The sequence below is a fragment of the Echeneis naucrates genome, chromosome 8 (assembly GCF_900963305.1).
Source record: "Echeneis naucrates chromosome 8, fEcheNa1.1, whole genome shotgun sequence".
Taxonomy (NCBI): Eukaryota; Metazoa; Chordata; class Actinopteri; order Carangiformes; family Echeneidae; genus Echeneis; species Echeneis naucrates.
The window spans coordinates 235,350-254,289 of NC_042518.1; the positions used below are offsets into that span (position 1 = coordinate 235,350).

Below are 18,940 nucleotides of genomic sequence, written 5' to 3' on the forward strand. Positions count from 1 at the left end.
AGGGGCGGTGACCCGGTGAGGAGTGGAAGGTGACCCGGGGAGGAGCGGTGGTGACCTGGGGTGGAGGGGGCGGTGACCCGTTGAGAAGCAGAAGGTGACCCGTTGAGAAGCAGAAGGTGACCCGTTGAGGAGCGGAAGGTAACCCGGTGAGGAGTGGTGGTGACCCGGTGAGGAGTGGAAGGTGACCAGGGGAGGAAGGGGCGGTGACCCGGTGAGGAGTGGAAGGTGACCCGGGGAGGAGCGGTGGTGACCTGGGGAGGAGGGGGCGGTGACCCGTTGAGAAGCAGAAGGTGACCCGTTGAGGAGCGGTGGTGACCCATTGAGGAGCCGCGGTGACCCGTTGAGGAGCGGCGGTGACCCGGGGAGGAGGGGGTGGTGACCCGGTGAGGAGCGGAAAGTGACCCGGGGAGGAGGGGGCGGTGATCCGTTGAGAAGCAGAAGGTGACCCGTTGAGGAGCGGCGGTGACCCGTTGAGGAGCCGCAGTGACCCGTTGAGGAGCGGTGGTGACCTGGGGAGGAGGGGGTGGTGACCCAGTGAGGAGCGGTGGTGACCCGGTGAGGAGTAGAAGGTGACCAGGGGAGGAAGGGGTGGTGACCCGGTGAGGAGTGGAAGGTGACCCGTTGAGGAGTGGCGGTGACCTGGGGAGGAGGGGGTGGTGACCCGGTGAGGAGCGGTGGTGACCCGGGGAGGAGGGGGTGGTGACCCGGTGAGGAGCGGAAGGTGACCCGGGGAGGAGGGGGCGGTGACCCGTTGAGAAGCAGAAGGTGACCCGTTGAGGAGTGGCGGTGACCCGGTGAGGAGCGGTGGTGACCCGGGGAGGAGGGGGTGGTGACCCGGTGAGGAGCGGAAGGTGACCCGGGGAGGAGCGGCGGTTCTGCATTTTATTCATTCTGCGCATGATGACGCGTCGCCGCACGCGGTGCGCTCCACCGCTCGGTTAGCAGCGGCAGCGGCAGGAAGTCTGTCGGAGCGGCGGCGGGGAAGACCCGAGAACCACAAGTCGGTGGTGGATCGGAGGAGGAAAGAGAACCATGTCTAACCCGTAAAACTGGCGCATTTGCATCTCCTCGCCGTTGCATCGAGCACACCGCGGGCCCGGAGGCCAGTTGGGGGGTAAGTGTGGCGCGTTAAACGGCAGAAAAACGGTGTTTTCGGAGCGCGGGGCCGCGCTGTGTCTGCCGAGATCTTTGTGTAGCTGCGGGCTAACCTCGGGATGCTAGGCTAACTGCTGCAGCGGGCATTTGTTCCGGATAAAACCGAATAATGCTCTCTGCCACCCGAACAGCTCTGTGTTTGTGTTGTTTTTGTGTTGTGCTGCTCATTTTGTTGTTCTGAACGTGCTTTTTCTCATTTTCTCTGCTCGCAGGGGGCCGAGAGCTAGCCATGCGCTAACGCTGCCGCTAGGTCGGCCGTGTTTCTGTCCGTTTTCAGCTTCACAACCATAAATGCATTTTTCTCAGAAAAGGTTGCGGTGCTCCGGGTTCTCCCGCCGGGATTCTGCACCGTGGCGGGTCCCGGTTGTAGCGGGAGGGGGGATACCGGGTGCTGTTTGTGGGTAAACGGAGTGAAGCTAGTCCGTTAGCATGAGGGGAAAATGGCTCGCTGCTCGAAAGCCATTTTCGAAGATACGGGGTCTGGGGGAGACGGCTGATGGCCGAAGGTGTTGTCCCGCTCTCTGAGAGCGTCATGTCGGCTGAACACGGACAAACCGACCCCGTTCTCCTCGGATAACTCCCAGAACACCCCTCTCCTCCGGGCCGGCTGAGGTCGGGCGATTCTCCCCCGTTTAGACGGGGATCAGCCGAAGCAAATGTCGACCGAGTGTCGGCGGAGGAGCAGCCGCTTTGTCCCGAGAAATTCATGCTGGGGCCGAACTGAGCGGGAGGAGACGGGCCAAGGTCAGGGAGCCTCCACGGCCGGGGCCGGGGGCAGGGCTCCGTTGTATTAGGGACCGGGGCCGGCGACGCTTGTGTTGGAGGGGACACGGTTTGTTTACTCTGCCGGGCTGAAGCTGTGATTGGCTGAAGAGCAGAGACCTGGATCAGGTCTACCTGAGAACCCGAGGCTTCGTTTATCAGAGAAACAGCTAGAGGTCAGTTCACTGTCACTGTGTCAGCAAACAGACTGCCTTTATTTATGTGGCACCAGTTCACAACAGGAATTTTCTTTTTAGAAATGTCCTTACTATTCACCAAGAGAAAGAGAGCAACTTGACAACAGGAAGAAATGTTTAACCCTTTTTAAAAAGTCTGCTCATCTTCAGACTCACCTGATTCTGTCTGAGGAGTTCAGACTCAGAAAATAAGAACTAACTAAAAACACACTCTGAATGTTTCCTTCTTTTCCAAAGAAAAGTTCCTCTCTGTTTTGGTCATTTCTATCTTTATCTGATCAGGAGTTCTGCTCATTAATGATGAAAAATCAGCTCCAAAGTCTCTGATGCTCTAAATATGTTCAACTCATTCTCCCCCTCTGTCTTTGCTGGTGGCATCTTGAGTTGAGTCACTTCATCAAACGCAAACTGTCACTTCAGAGTTCTGAGACTCTGAGGAATGAACCCAGACTTTTCTGACCAGGTTCAGGCGTCCCACATATCACACATTTAGAAAATAAGGAAACATTCAGTGTGTGTTTTTTAGTTCTTGGTTTCTGAGCTTCTCTCCACGATTATAGAGAACATGAACACAACAAGAGAAATTAGATCAGCTGTTATATCAAGTGATCTGAGGTGCAAAGCTCCACTAAAAGGCAAGAGTCACCGGGACTCACAGACTTATCCATCACAAGTAAATATAAATAATGCATCGATTGATATTGAAAATAAGATGACACTTTTCATGGAACTAGGATTAAAATGAAAAGATGCATCTCCAGAGCAAATATTGCTATTGCTATGCGATCCATCAATCTGTTGATCAACTGAAATCAGTTGGCACCTCTTCGGATGGTTGGTAATAACTTTAGTTGTTTCGTTAATGCAACACATAGACTCTGTTACTTGCTAAAGCATTTTTCTATGTTTATTGTACGTTAAGTGAGTATATTAGTGTTTTGGACCAAACAAGATATAAAGATGTGATTTTTAAAAATGTTCTCTGTGGGAAAAAGTGTTCGACTGAGTAAGGTGTTACATCAGCTGATTGATTGTCAGTGGGACTGACTGGTTTGTGGCGTCTCTTCATTCAGGATTTGTTCACAACTATTATTTGAAAGTCTTTGATTATGATCTGTTAAGGTGCTTTCTTCCTGGTTTAATTGTTTATTGGTGTTTAAAGTGAAAAATGGGCTGAACAGGAAAGAATTTTTGCATTAGTTTCATCAGAAATCAATAATCAGGTCAATTAAAACTGGTTCCTGTAGAAACATATGAACACCCCCTTTAATCATTCAGAAGCTCTGGTTCTGGTCGGCAGGCCCCTCCCTCCCTCCCTCAGTGTGTCAGTGTGAGGCCTGAAACTCAGACAGGAGAGTCGAGACTGAGTCCGGACTCATGTGGTCCAGATAGTCTACTGCTGTGTGAATGTGTCTCAAACTGATTTTGGCTCTGCAACAGTTCAACACTTCAAGAGCCACTGAGTTTGGCTCTTGAAGAGCTGCAGCAAATGATGCGTTGACAAGTGGAGAAAGACTATCAACTGTATTGATTACTGATCAGATGTTTTAGTCCTATTATTGAAGAGACAGATCAGATTATCCTGAATCAGTAGACAAGACCAGTGCTGCAGAACCAGGATGAAACAGGAAGTCTGGTCTTATTGCTGCTGTCATTCCCGTCATGGAAAAGTCTGAGTGTGATGATGTGTGTGTGGGTTTGTCCATGTGTGTAAATGTGTGCATTTCAGAGCAGATTAACATGGCGGCTTGATGTGTAATCTGTCACTGATTAGCCTGTTAAAACTGTCACAGGCATCGACTCACTTTAATCACTCTGGTTCTTAAGGAAGTATTGATCTGATTACTGACTCTTTGTCTGTGTGTGTGTGAGCGAAATTATGTTTTTGTTTTGTTTTTTTTTTTTGTGGAGGTGGGAATCTTTTACTGTCTCATGATTCAATTTGATTTCTGGGGCTACGATTCAATTCAAAGCGATTTGATTCATAATGATTTCTGCTTCAATCAGTAGGTGTTCAAAAGGTCCTCATGATCTGCTCCAGTCTGACAGAATGACAAATGGAGATGTTAAAATGTCTTTTTTACATTTATGGCGTTTCAAACATCTAGCCATGCTTAGATGGAATTGCTGCATAAAAGCAATATCACATATTGCTTAAGTAACAAAAATAAAATTGTGCAATTAAACATGGGCTCCTCGTTTTGCAAACCTTGCACTCTGTGAAGCTCACATCCTGAAAAATAGGAAAAAAACAAAAAAAAATTCATCATAAATCATAATAACACATAACTGGCTGACATTTTACATGAAAGTTTTGTTTTTGTTTTTTTTTGTTTGTTTTTTTAATTGATCCTGAATCATAGTAAATGAGATTTGTGGTTCGACCCTCTAATCAATAATTAATTAATAATGAATCAAAGGATAGTTGAGCTGTTGGTTGATAAATTTCTTGTTTGTTGGTGGCTGCAGCGCTGCCTCCTGACAGTGAATAAATGGCACAGTCATCAACAGTAACATGATGACATACCTGATTTTGGTCAGACAGAAATTGACATTAATTTTTACACATTCACACCTCCCAAAAAAAACAAGATAAAGAGTATTAAATCACAAATAAATATTTAAAGGTGTAAAATATGAACTGAACTGACTGAACACTTAAGCTTTCTCACAAAATAAAAGCAAACAGCTCAAATAAAATATAGGTGCTTGTTTTGTTCATAAATAAATGAGTGAATGGTCTCCAACTGAAGAACGCACTCTGACTTTAATAGGTGGATCTTTCATTTTCTGGCCTTAATGATTTATATTTTCATTTATTTGATTATATCAGCTGTGAATTATTGAATGAATTACTCAGTAGGTGATTTTATGAATTTTTTTGGGATGATTACAAAAACCAGACTAACATCTTGTAATAGGTTTTTTTTTTGTTTTTTTTATGTCAGAGAAATCCACATTGAGTGACATGTTCTAGGTTTAATATAAATGTGGTTAAATTATGTTATTAAAATAATTAGTGTTTATAATAATTTTCAGGTACATTTCCAATCAGATGGTGACATCACAGTTTCAAGCCTCTTTCCAATTGGCTGCAGAACTGTCAAGTGTGACAGGTGCTGTTGCGACGGGCCATTTCTTTCAGTGCAGATTCAAAGGGGACGTGTACCGATTGGTTTAATTATTAATGATTACATTCTGAAATGTAAGAAAAGATTAACTAAAGCAGCTGCAGTTCAGGTAAAACTTTATTTTTTTATGGTAAAAATAATGTGACTAAACAAAAGAAAAGAAACTTTTTTTTAAATGGACCAAAATATTGATTAATTTTTTTTTTATATTTACACATTGAAATTAAAATCTATTCAAGTTATAGGTCATATATATGGAGAAAACGAAAAAATGATGTATAAATGATATATATATATCTATATGTAGATATATATAAATATAATCTATATCTATATATATAAAAAATAAAGATTGATGGGTGGGAGGGTGGGAGTTGGGTTTTATTTTTCCCTGTTATCCATTAATTTGTTATTTGTTTATATAATGATTTCATTCATTAGTTAATTTCCTCAGCGGATTGAGCTCAAATGTCCATCTTTCAGTTGTTCTGTGATTTAATAAAGACAAGTCAAATATCAAAATGGCTGTTATTTTTCACACTCCTGGTTTGTCTGGATCAAATCTGTCTGGCTGTACAAGCAGCAGTTTGTTTTGGATTCAAATGTATTTTCTGTATTTGTTAAAGGGAATGTCCCCTTTGCCCTCAAAGTAACCCTCTTCTTCCTTCTTCTTGTCGCCACAGTGATACCTCATTGGCTGGTGTGGACCCCCCCCACAGGCCCGCCACCTCCCAAGGTGGGCCCCAATTGGCTGGACCGGTGCTGACAGCTCTCAGGAAGAAAATGGCCGCCCTCAGCTGAAGAGCTAAGCCCTGCTGTTTCCTCCCCCTGGCTCCCTAATATCACTGTTCATTGCTGTGTTGTGAACCGTGATTTTCTCCCTCCGATTCGCGTTAGAGTACTATGGCAATGCATGATATGAGTCGTGCCAAGGGTTTCCCCTGTAAAGAGTGTGATATGGTTTGCCCGAGTACTCCAAGTCTTCTAGAGCATATGAAAGCACATTATCAGCAAGAAGAAACCGGACGATTTGAGTGTGAACAGTGTGGCCGAATTTACAAGCACGCAGCTAGCCTAGCCAATCATAAAAAGTCTCACGAAGTGGGCTCTTTCCAGTGTCCTGTTTGTACCCGGACTCTTCCAAACGCTGTAGCTTTGAAGAACCACTTACGTATTCATACATTATCCCCTAGTAGTGCCCACACAGAGGAGGAGAGCGAAGAAGTACCTGAAGAAGCCAGCCACGACGAGAGAGACTACGGTCTCGCCCAGGACCTCACTGACGGGTTCGGGCGCTCCCATTTAAATAATAGTGGTATGGGACATAGTGTCCTCCAAAGCCACGAGACAGACGACCACGGAAAAAAAGGCTCCCCTGAATCTGACGACGCTTGGGACAGACCATTCAAGTGTGATCAGTGCGACAGAACATACCGGCATCACGGTAGTTTGGTGAACCACAAAAAGTGTCACCAACAAGGAACTTTTAAGTGCTCTGTGTGTTTCAAACAATTTAGCAATCTGGCTGCCCTAAACAGCCACGAGAGAACTCACTCGAAGTTCAAAACGCCCGGAGCCTCCATGGTTAGCAGCAGCAGCAGCAGCAGCCTCCATGATTCGGAGCGCAGCGGTGGTGCTCAGTCATCCCAGAGTGACGACACAGCTTCCTGTTTCTGCCACCTGTGTCAGATTGCGCTGCCAAACAAGGCGGACTTCCAGGAGCATATCCTACTGCACAACACGGCCTCACCGTCCCTCGGCTTGCCACGCAGTTTCCCAGGCATCATGCCTCACAACCTGAGTGCGGTTCGATCCCCGGCATACACCCCAGCCCTGGGGGACCCTCTGCCGCTGCCACCCCTACCAAGTGAGAAAAGAGGTCCCTACGACCCCATAATGGGCCCTCCGGTCAACAATCCCATCTACACATGTGCATACTGTGGCGCAGGACACCCAGATCTGGAGACCCTTAAAGTTCACTATCTAACCCATGATCCCCATCCTGCTTCTCACGGCCAGGAAAGTTCCATCCTAAATTCAGACACCCTAAGTTCTGGATCGCAGGGCTCAGTGTCCTCTCCCACAGGAGGCCGTGTTCCTCAGGCCAATTCTCCAGATGATGGAGAGCGCAGATTCAAGTGTGGGGAGTGTGGAAAAAGCTACCGCCATGCAGGAAGCCTGGTCAACCACAAACGTTGCCATCAGACAGGACATTACCAATGCACCATCTGCTGTAAGCAGTACCCTCACCTGGCAGCACTACACAGCCACCTACGAAGCCACAAAGGACGTCCCTCCAACCAGCCTATTAATAATGACAGCAATGACTGGCTGTCTCCAGAGCCACTAACTCTGGACTCGCAGCAGAGCTATGTCCAGGAAGGCAGCGGTGCCACCACTCCTATCTCACTCCCAGGAAATCTTGGTGATGCTGCCCACTTTGTACCAGATGGTGGCCACAGCAGTGGGTTGGACTCTCTTGAATTCCATGATCGCTTTGATGGCAGCTCACTTTCCCAGAGCAGTTCTGCTCACCGTCAAGCTGACAGACATGTGTGTGCTGACTGCGGTGAGATGTATGGAGATGTTTCTGGCATTAAGTCACACATGTGTCCCCGCCATGGCCAACAGCAGCCACAACAGCAGCAGGGCAACATGTCCAATGGTTTTATGGGGAGCATGAACTACCACAGCTCCAGCGGAACTTCACTGCCTGCGGGAAGCTCCAGCAGCTTGAAGGAAAGCAGCAGCCGACAGTACTCCCAGAGTGGAGGCAAGAGAATGGGCAGCAATGACAAAGATGAAGATGATGATGGAGAGGTGTATCAGTGCTCAGTTTGTGGCAATCACTACGCCAGCCTCAGGGCTCTCAGGAGCCACCTGCGTAGCCATGCCAATAACCCCACTGGACCAGGACCTTCAAACCTGGAGCAGGATTGGAGAATGATCTGCTCCACTTGTGGACAGAGCTTCTCCAGGAAGCAGGACCTCTTGAATCACCAGTTAGTGCATGGCCCCCAAAGGCCAGATGGTCAGCAACAAGGTATTGGTGGCAGCTCTACTAATGGCAATGACAAGATGGACGGACGCAATCACATTTGTGTTGATTGTGGCATGTTTTTTGCTGACCGTCACCACCTCATCACCCACCTGTGCCCTGGTAAGAATCGAGGCAGCACATTGAGCAAGCAAGGCCTGAATGGAGCCAAAGGGATGTCTGGAGGAGATGGCGTCGGAGGTGGAGTTGCAGGGAGTAGCCGCGATGTTGGTGGCGATGGACGAAGACCTATGGTTGACCAAAGCGACAAACCCCACAAGTGCGACCAATGTGGGAGAGGATACAGACACCCCTGCTCACTCCTCAACCACAAGAAGTCTCATAAAACTGGTGTTTTTCGCTGCTTGGTGTGCCAGAAACGCTACTACAATCTGCTGGCTCTCAAGAATCACCAAAGGACTCACTTTGACCTGAAGAGGTAGGTGCCTTAATCTGTGCATTTCCTTTAATATTACTTACACATATTTAACATGACAGTTGGATCATTGCTGGAGATTAACATCAGAGCAGAAAACTCTTCAGTCAGGTTGCTCTTGTTTTACAAATGGAAATGCCAATGAACCATCTACTGAAAGGCTTAGCTCTGATTTGTGCTCAAATAGACTTGACCAACCAGCCAAATGCTGACCAAAAATTTGGATTTGAACATTGTTCATTTTCTCCTTTGGACACAGATAAAAAGCACAGGCACAGGATCACCTCCATTTAGCTTAGTTCGTACATTTTTTGCTTACGGAGGCAATTTAAGGGTCTCTATGTTTCCATTTTCTGTATTGAGGGAATTGCATCTACATTTTTATCCCAGGTGATGCAGCCAATTCTTAATAAACCTTTGTTCTCAGGGTAGATAGTCTTTATTGATGGAGGTGAGTCAGTTTGTTACCAAATATTTGGACTTGAAGTGAGCATAAAAAAGGTGGCCTCATCTGCCAGCCTAAGTAGGACTTTGAATTATGGGCCATGATGCATTGATATAAGTTAAAGGGTGTTGGTTTAATGTATTTACAGACACTCTGCTGTGTTTAATTTCTATCTGTTCCTACTGCAGGCACAAGTGTGAAGAATGTGGAAAGGCCTTCAAGATCCAAAAGCAGCTGATTAACCACCTTCGTCTCCATGAGGAACATCGGGCCAAAGGTCTTGTTCGAACGGGCCCCAATGGGTCCCGTTTCCAGCAGCCGGGCCCATCTCAAATGCAGACTATGAGAGGAGAGTCTTCAAAGGGCCAGGTAATGGGTGTCAAGTACAGCCACCAAGGGTTCAAAAAGCCCTACTCCTCTGCTGGAACTTCCAGGCCTCAGAAGTTTGACCCCGCTGAAAGTGGGCGGCGGCCTTTTGCCTGTGAAGAATGTGGAAAGACTTACCGACATGCAGGCAGCCTAGCCAATCACAAGAACCTTCACAAAATTGGGGAGTACCACTGCAATGTTTGCAACTCCACATACCCCAACAGGCTGGCAATGAAAAATCACCTCCGTCTCCACTTTGCCCAGAAAAAGCACAACTGCCAGGAGTGTGGGAAAGGCTTTCGCACTCAGAGGCAGCTAGCAACCCACACTAGTGCTGGCCTGTGCAAAGGCCCTCAGGGCCCTGGGGCCCAGATGGATTTTGAGTGCGACGGTTGCTGTGAAGGCTTTGCCACAGCTGATGAGCTTGCAGCACATGACTGCCCAGCGCAGCACCTGCCTTCATCATCCTCCACCAACAGCTCCACCAATATCAGCATGGAGAGAAACTCTGTGGACCTGGACTCTGATGAGAGACCTTATGCCTGTGACCTGTGCAGCTGTGCCTACAAACATGCAAGTTCCTTGCTGAACCACAAGCACACTCATAAAACAGGAAACTTCCGGTGCAACTTCTGTGACAAACCTTACACCAACTACATGGCGCTACGTAACCACATGCGCATCCACACGCAGCGGAAGAAGCACATCTGCCACACATGTGGGAAAGCCTTCCGGCTGGCCAGGTTTCTTCGCAACCACCAAAAGGTCCACGAAGAGGGTGCTACCCCCTTTGGCTGCCCCACCTGTGGGAAGAGTTTCCAGGGGAGATCCGGTCTGGCCAGGCACCGCTGCGGGGACAACCAGGTAGGCATGGAAGTCAGGAGGAAGGCCACTGCACCCACGGGAGAGGGCGAAGAGTGTCGGTACACGTGAGTTCTCGTCAGTTGTTTGTGATTCTTCGAAGTTGAAAAAAAGTAGTGAAGATGAATTTAGGTCTCTACATGTCTATTACAGGTATATGATCTCCAATCCGGCTTCCTTGGGACCATACGCGTGCCGGAATTCGGATTTTTCTGAAGTTTGGACAAATTGAATTAGTGGAGAGACCAGATAAGTCAACCCCGTTTGCTTTCAGTTAGCATATATCACACACTTTAGTTCTTAGACCTCCTACAATCAATCATTTCATGTGTAGATGTACTGTTTTCATGCTTTTTCTCAGCACACTTTGTCACAGATTTGATAACCAGAATATTTTGTGTCGCACATTAGTAAAATTTAAAGTCTTGATGTTGTGTGTTCCTTGTTGTTGTTATGATTTTAATTGTAGTCCTTGATTTACTTGTTTGTTTTGTTCAGGCCGTATCATGATACTGGCCAGTTATCAGATTAGAACCTGCAGTGATGTTATGGGGCTCTTGAATTTGATGTCTTGGCAAACTGAAATCACAGGGAAGATTAGGAAGTATTTGGAGCTAGCTGCACTGCACATGTCTAGAAGTTATTTGCATCAGTTAAGCGATTCTTGACTCCAGCACATAAGCTGCAAGTAACTGTTGTCTGACACGGTCGAGGTTTGATGGGCATTTTTGATCTCTACAGTCAGGATTTCAGAATCACCCAAAGATGGCTGAGACAGAAGGTCTTCGAAGTGAAAGAAGCTGTTTGAAGCTCGTATCCATTTGTGCAGTGCAGGGAGCGGCAGATACCTCCCAGTTTACTCCGAAAAACCCCAGTTTGTTAAATTTCCCCCATGCCCCTCCCTTCCTCACTCACTCAGCAATCCTCTCCCCCATGACCTCTCTATAACTTAAATGGTACACCACTTTGTAGTAGTCTTCTTTGAAAGCTTTAAGCCGGATTTCAGATCATATACCTGTATGTGCAACATCTTAGTTGATGACTAATTCAAATATTTCAGTAATTCTGAAGAAAAGTGGTAACCAGTAACAAGATTAACTTGGCTAGATCACTGAAAACACAAACACTATGTTCTGCTACTAATCTCCTGTTCTGTTCCTCCCACCTCCCTTGTTTTTCCTTATTTGTCTCTGCACAGATGTGATCAGTGTGGCCGCTCCTACCGCCATGCCAGCTCCCTCCTCAACCATAAAAACACCCACACTGTCGGCATCTACCACTGCGCCGTGTGCCTCAAGACTTACTCCAACCTGCTCGCCCTGAAGAACCACCGCCGTATCCACTCTGAGACACGGCGCCACCGTTGCCACGACTGTGGCAAGGCCTTCCGTGTTTCCTCCCAGCTCTACAACCATCGACGAGTCCACCAGAAGCAGCGCGAGCTGACCTGCCGGTCCTGCCAGCGAGCCTTTCCTACGCAGGCCAGCTTCAGACTCCACATGGAGATCACACACGGCCAGGCACCGCAGCCCCGCCAGCCCAGACCCCAGCAGCCCCGACCAGGGAGCTCCCAGGACCTGGGCTGGGGGTCAGGCCTGGACCTCACTTTGATGCAAGAGCAAGGACTCAACCCCGGCAGTATGGCCAAAGTCCGCAGCCGTGGGGGCAGCAGTGAGGTCATCAAATCCCATGTCTGCGACCAATGTGGTCGGTCTTACCGCCACGCCAGCTCTCTGCTCAACCACAAGAACAGTCACAAGACCGGGACTTTCTTCTGCAACTCCTGCCAGAAGGAGTTCCCCAACCTGATGTCCCTCAAGAACCACCGCCGGATCCACACTGAGCCTAAACGCTACCAGTGCCCGGATTGCGGCAAGTCCTTCCGGGTCTCCACACAACTCATCTGCCACCGTCGGATCCACACCAAGGAGAAGCCGTTCTCCTGCCAGCAGTGCGACAAGCGCTTCTCTTCCAAGTCCAACCTGAGGCACCACATGAAGGTGCACTGGAGCGGCTCAACGGCGCCTCCTCCCATGGCCATGGGTGCGCCCAACTTCCTGGGTATGCCCGGCGGCCCCTTCATATAAGCTAAGGGATGGGGGTGGGGAGGGGAGGGGGGCGGGGGCAAGACGGGGGGGGGGGGAGGGGGGAGCTGTCACATGCCAAGTTTTCTGGAGGTGCCAAAACGTAGCTCTTCGTCCTGCTCACCCTCCTCTTCCTCATCCTCCATGTGTGGCTGTAGTGTGTGTGAAGGACTGGCTGCACAGCCTCAGCCAGGTACAATACACTGAGAGCAGGAGAGCGGACACAAAATGCACACACAGAGAGGACTGAAAATGGAGGGTGTGCATACACACATTCTGTTGCTCACTCCCAGCGTCTTTCTTGAAGCGATGCTTCCTCCAAATCCCTGGAGGTTCTGGTTGTAGACCTGTCCGACTGTCCGCAGACTGACTGACAGAGACAGACAGGCAGACGTGGACTGTACTCAGACCAGATGTAGTTTGGACTGCATGGACTTCACTACACCTGCATGTTGCCCTGTAAAGCTGAGATGGTCCAACGTTCAGGACCGCCACAAAGACTCGGCAGAACGAGCTGGAACCAGACTGCTAATTAAAGACCAGCTCGTAAAGACTGATGAGTCCGTAGTGACCTGATGACAGACTGATTGAGGCGCTGTGCCGCCGTGAGCCGGCCTGATGCTTGTGATCCTGTGATGAGCCATCCTGTCCATTTCAAGTCTGGGAGCTGATTGGTCTGTGGTTGCAGTTGTTTTTATTGACGTCAGAGTTGTGATGAAATCGCCTGTCATGGCCTTTGTCACAGTTTTTGTTCAGACCAAGGCGGTGGGGTGGAGCTTGGCCATGGTGCGACATTCCTCTTTGTACCTAAACAGTTTGACAGGTGACAGCAAAGACTTGTGGGAGCTTTTACAGCAAACGATGTGACGTGACATGATCTGAGGGTCTGTTTTAAATGCGTGTGTGCATACACATTATGATTAGCTTTATGCGACACCTCATTCTCACATACATATTCAGCAGCTTAACAACCAAGTGTCTGATCTAGCGGGTACTGTGATGTCGCAGCAGTTCCATCAGAGACGACGGGGACGTCATGACCTTCAGTGGAGTCTGCGTCTCTGAGGTCAGAGAGGTGTCGTTCTCTTAAACAGCAGCCCAGCCTGGTGATTAAGGCGGTGGCAGGTGGTGCAAGTTTCACTCAGGATGAGCTCATCTTATCGTGGTGGATGGGGGCCTGAAGGTGTCACTTTACTACTGTGTGACGCCTTTCCTCATACCAGGTGATGTCATCTCTACTCGCTCTGAGGACACGCTGACCCAGACCCTTAGTCCAGTAGTTTCAGGGGGCGTGTCCCGATAGGGCAGCGCCAGAGAAGGCAGTTGTTTTGAGTTCTCAATGAAAGTCAAAAAGCAGTCAAACCTGAACGTGCTCTCAGTCTGTGATGACGACGACCATAATGATGATGATGATTGACAGGTCTAATCTTCGGTTGTCAATCTCTCAGTCTGAGTCTATATGTGCGAAAAATTGGCTGACATCTGTGTGACATCACACATTAAGACCAGCCCTCCTCCCCATAACTGTATGTCTGTAGGATGAGACTGAAGCCAAGGGGTCGGATGTTGGTCCTGATCCAACTGAGTTCCGTTCACCGTGTTGTGTGTTTTCTACAGGAGAAAAGACAACTTGTTGCCATGGCAACACATTTATTTATATTATTCTCATTATTAACACTCGTAATGGACGGCACTAGTCTGTAGGATGTGAGTTTAGAGCTTTGTTGATGTAAAAAAAAAAAATAAAAATAAAAAATCCCTTCCCTTGTTCTGTGGAGCGTTTAAGGACTCCGGCTCCTGTCGGGGAAGACTGGCGGAACTGGAACCACATGATGGAAAGTGTTTTTTTATTTTGACTTTTATCAAGTGATGTTGCAAGGGTCTTTCTCAGTCAAGCTTTCCCATCATCCCTCTTCCATATTTATCTCTTGGCTGAGTTTGACCCCCCCACCCCCGTCTCTCGAAGGTCAGACTTCCGTTGATAAGGGACGGCTCGGTGATCCTCCTTTCTGTGGAGCATTTGGTCCTCATCACTCAAACCTTTTTTATGTTCTTCTTTTATGGTAATCTCTTGTATTTATTGGTGTCATTATTATTTTCCTTTTTATTTAATTGCGTTGTTGACTCTTTGAAGCCTCTGTGTGTGTGTTAAACACAGTTTGTCAGGAGCACTGGTGCTAGTTTTAAAAAAGAAAAAAGATAAAAAGTCAAAGCCGTGCAGTGACCGTCAAGTGCTGTAGGAGTCCATGTGATCTAGAACACAGAAGTAATAACTGTATATTCTCTATTTTTATTTTTGCATCTTCCTGCTTCACACAGTTTGAGTTGGTTTTTTTCTGAGTGGAAACTTTCCCTCCTGCATTTCACGTAGTTTTTAGAGAGAAGAAGAAAACGGTTTGGAACAACTATAACCCTTTTTGTTCTGAGTTCTAACGTTTTGTTTCCATGCATATATATGTAATGCTTATGATACACTTTTATAAACTATGTTTTGATAATTCATTTCTTAACAGAAGAACTTGTCCATATAACTATAACCCTTACTGCTGAGTACTGAAAATAAATAGCTGAAAAAAAAAAACCCACAGTTGAGCTCAGTGTTTTCACTCCTTCATTCAAGTTCACTTTACTAGAGATGCCTGTTCGTTCCACCGTCACTATCAACACCAGCCTGCAGAGCGACCAGGTGAAGCTCAGCTCACCAGTACTTATGTCAGTTTGTTCTTTTCAGTGTACTATTCCTGTTAACACTCAGCTCTGTTCAAACATTAATCAGATGACAGTCGATCGTTGAGTAGAAGTCAAAACAACTTTATTTTTATGATATACTAATCACTACACAACCAAATACACACTGTCCAGCAGCTTATTGTGATATAACAAATGCACCTTTAACATTCATTAATGCATTAACGGACGCCTACACAGGACCAGGAGCAGGACAGGGTTTTGTCCAGTCTCACCAGGCTGAACACATCTGGACTGAGCAGATCAGGAGAAGACTCAAACATCCAGATGTTTTCAGGTCGGTAGGTAAGTTCCTGAGATTCAGACTGGGAGTCTGTCTCCTTGTAGACCCTTCAGCAGCTCTTCAGGGTTTCTCCTGCATTACTTCAGGTCTCTGGAGCTGAAGGACTAACTGAGCCTCCTGGACCTGTTCCTCCTCACATTTCTGCTTTCTAACATTTTTATTTTCCATCATTTTTAAGTAACACAATAAGTAGTATCGGGTTTGAGTCTAATTAAAATGATGAACGTTAACTGTTGAACCATCAGCTTTCTCAGATGCTCTGACAGGAAGTGAGCAGTTTGTATCCTGAGGATGAAGAGCTGCTTCACACCGAGTTATTTCATTTCTCTTCATGGAGCTGGACCTAATCAACCTAATTTCTTCATCCATTTCCAAACTGAAACTAAAAGGCCTGACTTTGTAGAAATAGCTCTGATCTGATCTTTTTGTGTTCTGGTTGTAATGTGACGCACTCATTAACACTGATACCTTTGTTTTATTGTGAAAGGGACAGGAAGCCAGTTTCAGCACTGCCTGAGACATCTGAGACATTTCTGCTTGATGCTCAGTGTCGACCAGTGAACTCGACCTTTGACCTGTTTGATCACACTGATGATTGTTTACTCACTTCATGAGTTCAGTTGTGTGATTTTAGAGAATGGAGGCCTTTTCCTCTGAAGTTATTTGTGTTTTCTAAGATTTATTTACTCCGATCAGCCAAAACATTATGAACAGTGATTTACAGGGTTACTATAGATACCTGTTGGTGGGTGGGGCTATGGAAGAACGCAGTCTGGTCCAATGGACCAGAAATTCTTTTCCAGGATGCATTATGGGAAGAAGACCAGCTGGTGGAGACAGAGTGATGGACAGTGTCCTGCTGAGAGTCCTTCATTCTTGTGGACGTTACTTTGGTTCAGCTTCAGAGGTCCAGAGGAGTCCAGACTTCCAGGATCAGGTGGTCACGATGTTCTGGCTGATTTGTGTGGTGTAACATTTATTCTTTATTCTTTTTCATAGTTTAAAGAAATAATAATTAAACAATTTTCATCCTGGATTTAATTATTAGGGATGATGATGATTATGGATCTTCCTGGTCTGTGTAAACATTGAGATATTTTTGGCTCCCAAACAAACTGGACTGTACCAGTCTGAATGGACTTGGCTGGAGGATTCAGGTCTCAGTAGGTTCTGTGGTTCTAGACCTATTTGTCATTAATGTGGATCACAGGAGTCCGTCCTCTGAGGCCTCTGATCTTTGGGGTCCAGGTTGTCTCTGGACCAGACTGGGTCTGAACTAAACCTGTCCTGTCTCTGTCCTCCAGATCTGAGTCCAGTGGGTTCTCCCAGCAGCTCCAGGAGCTTCATATGCAGCCAATGTGGTCGGTCTTACCGCCACGCCAGCTCTCTGCTCAACCACAAGAACAGTCACAAGACCGGGACTTTCTTCTGCAACTCCTGCCAGAAGGAGTTCCCCAACCTGATGTCCCTCAAGAACCACCGCCGGATCCACACTGAGCCTAAACGCTACCAGTGCCCGGATTGCGGCAAGTCCTTCCGGGTCTCCACACAACTCATCTGCCACCGTCGGATCCACACCAAGGAGAAGCCGTTCTCCTGCCAGCAGTGCGACAAGCGCTTCTCTTCCAAGTCCAACCTGAGGCACCACATGAAGGTGCACTGGAGGGCTCCGCCCCCTTCAAGAGGGACGTCCTCCACCTTCGTCACTGTCCACTCCAGACCCTTCTAGACCTCACTGCTGGCCTGAGTCTGGACAAGGATGGAACCCAACCTGAATTCAAGGTTCAGGTCTGGAGAAGCTGAGCCAAAACCACAGCTGAGGACTTCAGAGGAACTTTTCTGACAGGAATTTATCACAACAAACTGAACTGAGCAGAAAATTTCAACACAACGTTCAAAGGAAACAATTCAAAACTGACAAAACCACACAGCAGAATCTAAAAAGCTTCAGTCTCACAACCTTTTGTTTTCTTTACATTTTATCTGAAGAGACTGAAACCTGGTTTGGACCTGGACTTTCAACTGTCCTCCTGAAGATCAGTCACAATTTTTACTCTTTTTATATTTGAATTTTTTTAATAGTCTGATGATTCAGCAGGAAGCATCAGAGACTCTTACTGTTGTTATCTATCTATCCAATAACCGAAGGGACCTCAGTTATTAATGACAAATCTTTTAAATCTGAAGGACTGAAAGTTTTCGGTGACTCATTTTTAGTTGATTGAAGTAGTCTTTGTTTTTTTTGTTTTTTTGTTGTGGTTTTTATCTTTTTGGCTTCGTTCTCCTGGAAACCGAAGCTCAGACTTTCTCCTTGTTGATGACATCACACACACCACTGGTCACTTCCTGTTTCCACTGACAGTGAGCAGACATCTTTAAAATCTGAGTCATAGGTGGACTGGTGAACAAGTGATGATGTGTTTCATGACTTCTGCTCTCAGACTGCCCAGACACAGCAGGTACAGGTGGATTATGGGTAATGTTCCACAGGTCTCATCATTGTCATTTTTTACGTGAAACCTTTGGAGAGGTTTTGTGTGTCCGACCCCCTAAAACACATACACGCACACACTGAACTGAGTGTGTGTGACGAAAGGAAGCCCACCTGTAAGGAGGCGGAGTCAAAGCTGTGCGCCTGTTCCTTTAAGGACATGGTAGGGTCGATACCTTGGAGGGATCTGGTCTGATTCGGACTCAAATCCTGGATCCTGGATGAAAAACCTCCACATTTCTATTCAGCATCACGTAATAAACAGATAAATATTTCATATGTTTTGGTGAAATTATAAAAATGTAGGAAACAATCTTTATTATGATTTAATTTCTTTAAGTCTAAATGTTTTTCAAACTGTTAGAAATATACATTTTATTCTCATTAGTTTTAGATAAATCATAATTACTTAAAAAACGTAAATGATGAAACTTTAGTAATCAGTCAGATATTAATCTTGAGAATGGAATCCTTCATTTATACTGTAGATCTTATAAATGTGAAGAAATCTCCAAATTATAATTCAAACATGTTTCTCATTAAATAGTTTCTAACAATTATGAGATTTTATCTTATTTTGTAAAGTTCTCTCACATTAAGATGAAAACTTTGTGGTAGATTTGTGATAGCTCCCCCCTCCCCCCAAAAAAGTGATTTTGTGCCATTTTGTTTCCTTCACTGAACCCGAGACAAGATTGATGAGAACAACAGAAACGACGGTCCAGCAATGATGAAGTCATTTTACTGTAATTGTTAATCTTGCTAATAATCATGAGAAAACATTAGGAATGTGAGAAATATCAAGTTTAATGATTATTAAATCTAAATCTCCTCATTTAAATCATAAATACTCAAATCTTTCCCAGAAGCAAAAAATTAAACAAAAAAGTTCCTCAAAAAAACCTAAATTAATTTATTGCTTTAAAAAATGAAAACGATGA

The 18,940-nt window shown here is 46.3% G+C and overlaps 1 protein-coding gene across 1 annotated transcript; it reads left to right on the forward strand.

Annotated features, from left to right (window-relative positions):
- Window positions 1-884: 884 nt before the first annotated feature.
- Window positions 885-18,315, forward strand: LOC115048182 (zinc finger protein 850). The gene is made up of 5 exons (XM_029509514.1): window positions 885-1,114; window positions 5,929-8,721; window positions 9,352-10,461; window positions 11,592-12,454; window positions 16,813-18,315. The coding sequence occupies exons 2-5, from the start codon at window positions 6,149-6,151 to the stop codon at window positions 17,235-17,237; spliced, it is 4,971 nt and encodes a 1,656-aa protein (XP_029365374.1). The 5' UTR covers window positions 885-1,114; window positions 5,929-6,148; the 3' UTR covers window positions 17,238-18,315.
- The last annotated feature ends 625 nt before the right edge of the window (window positions 18,316-18,940 follow it).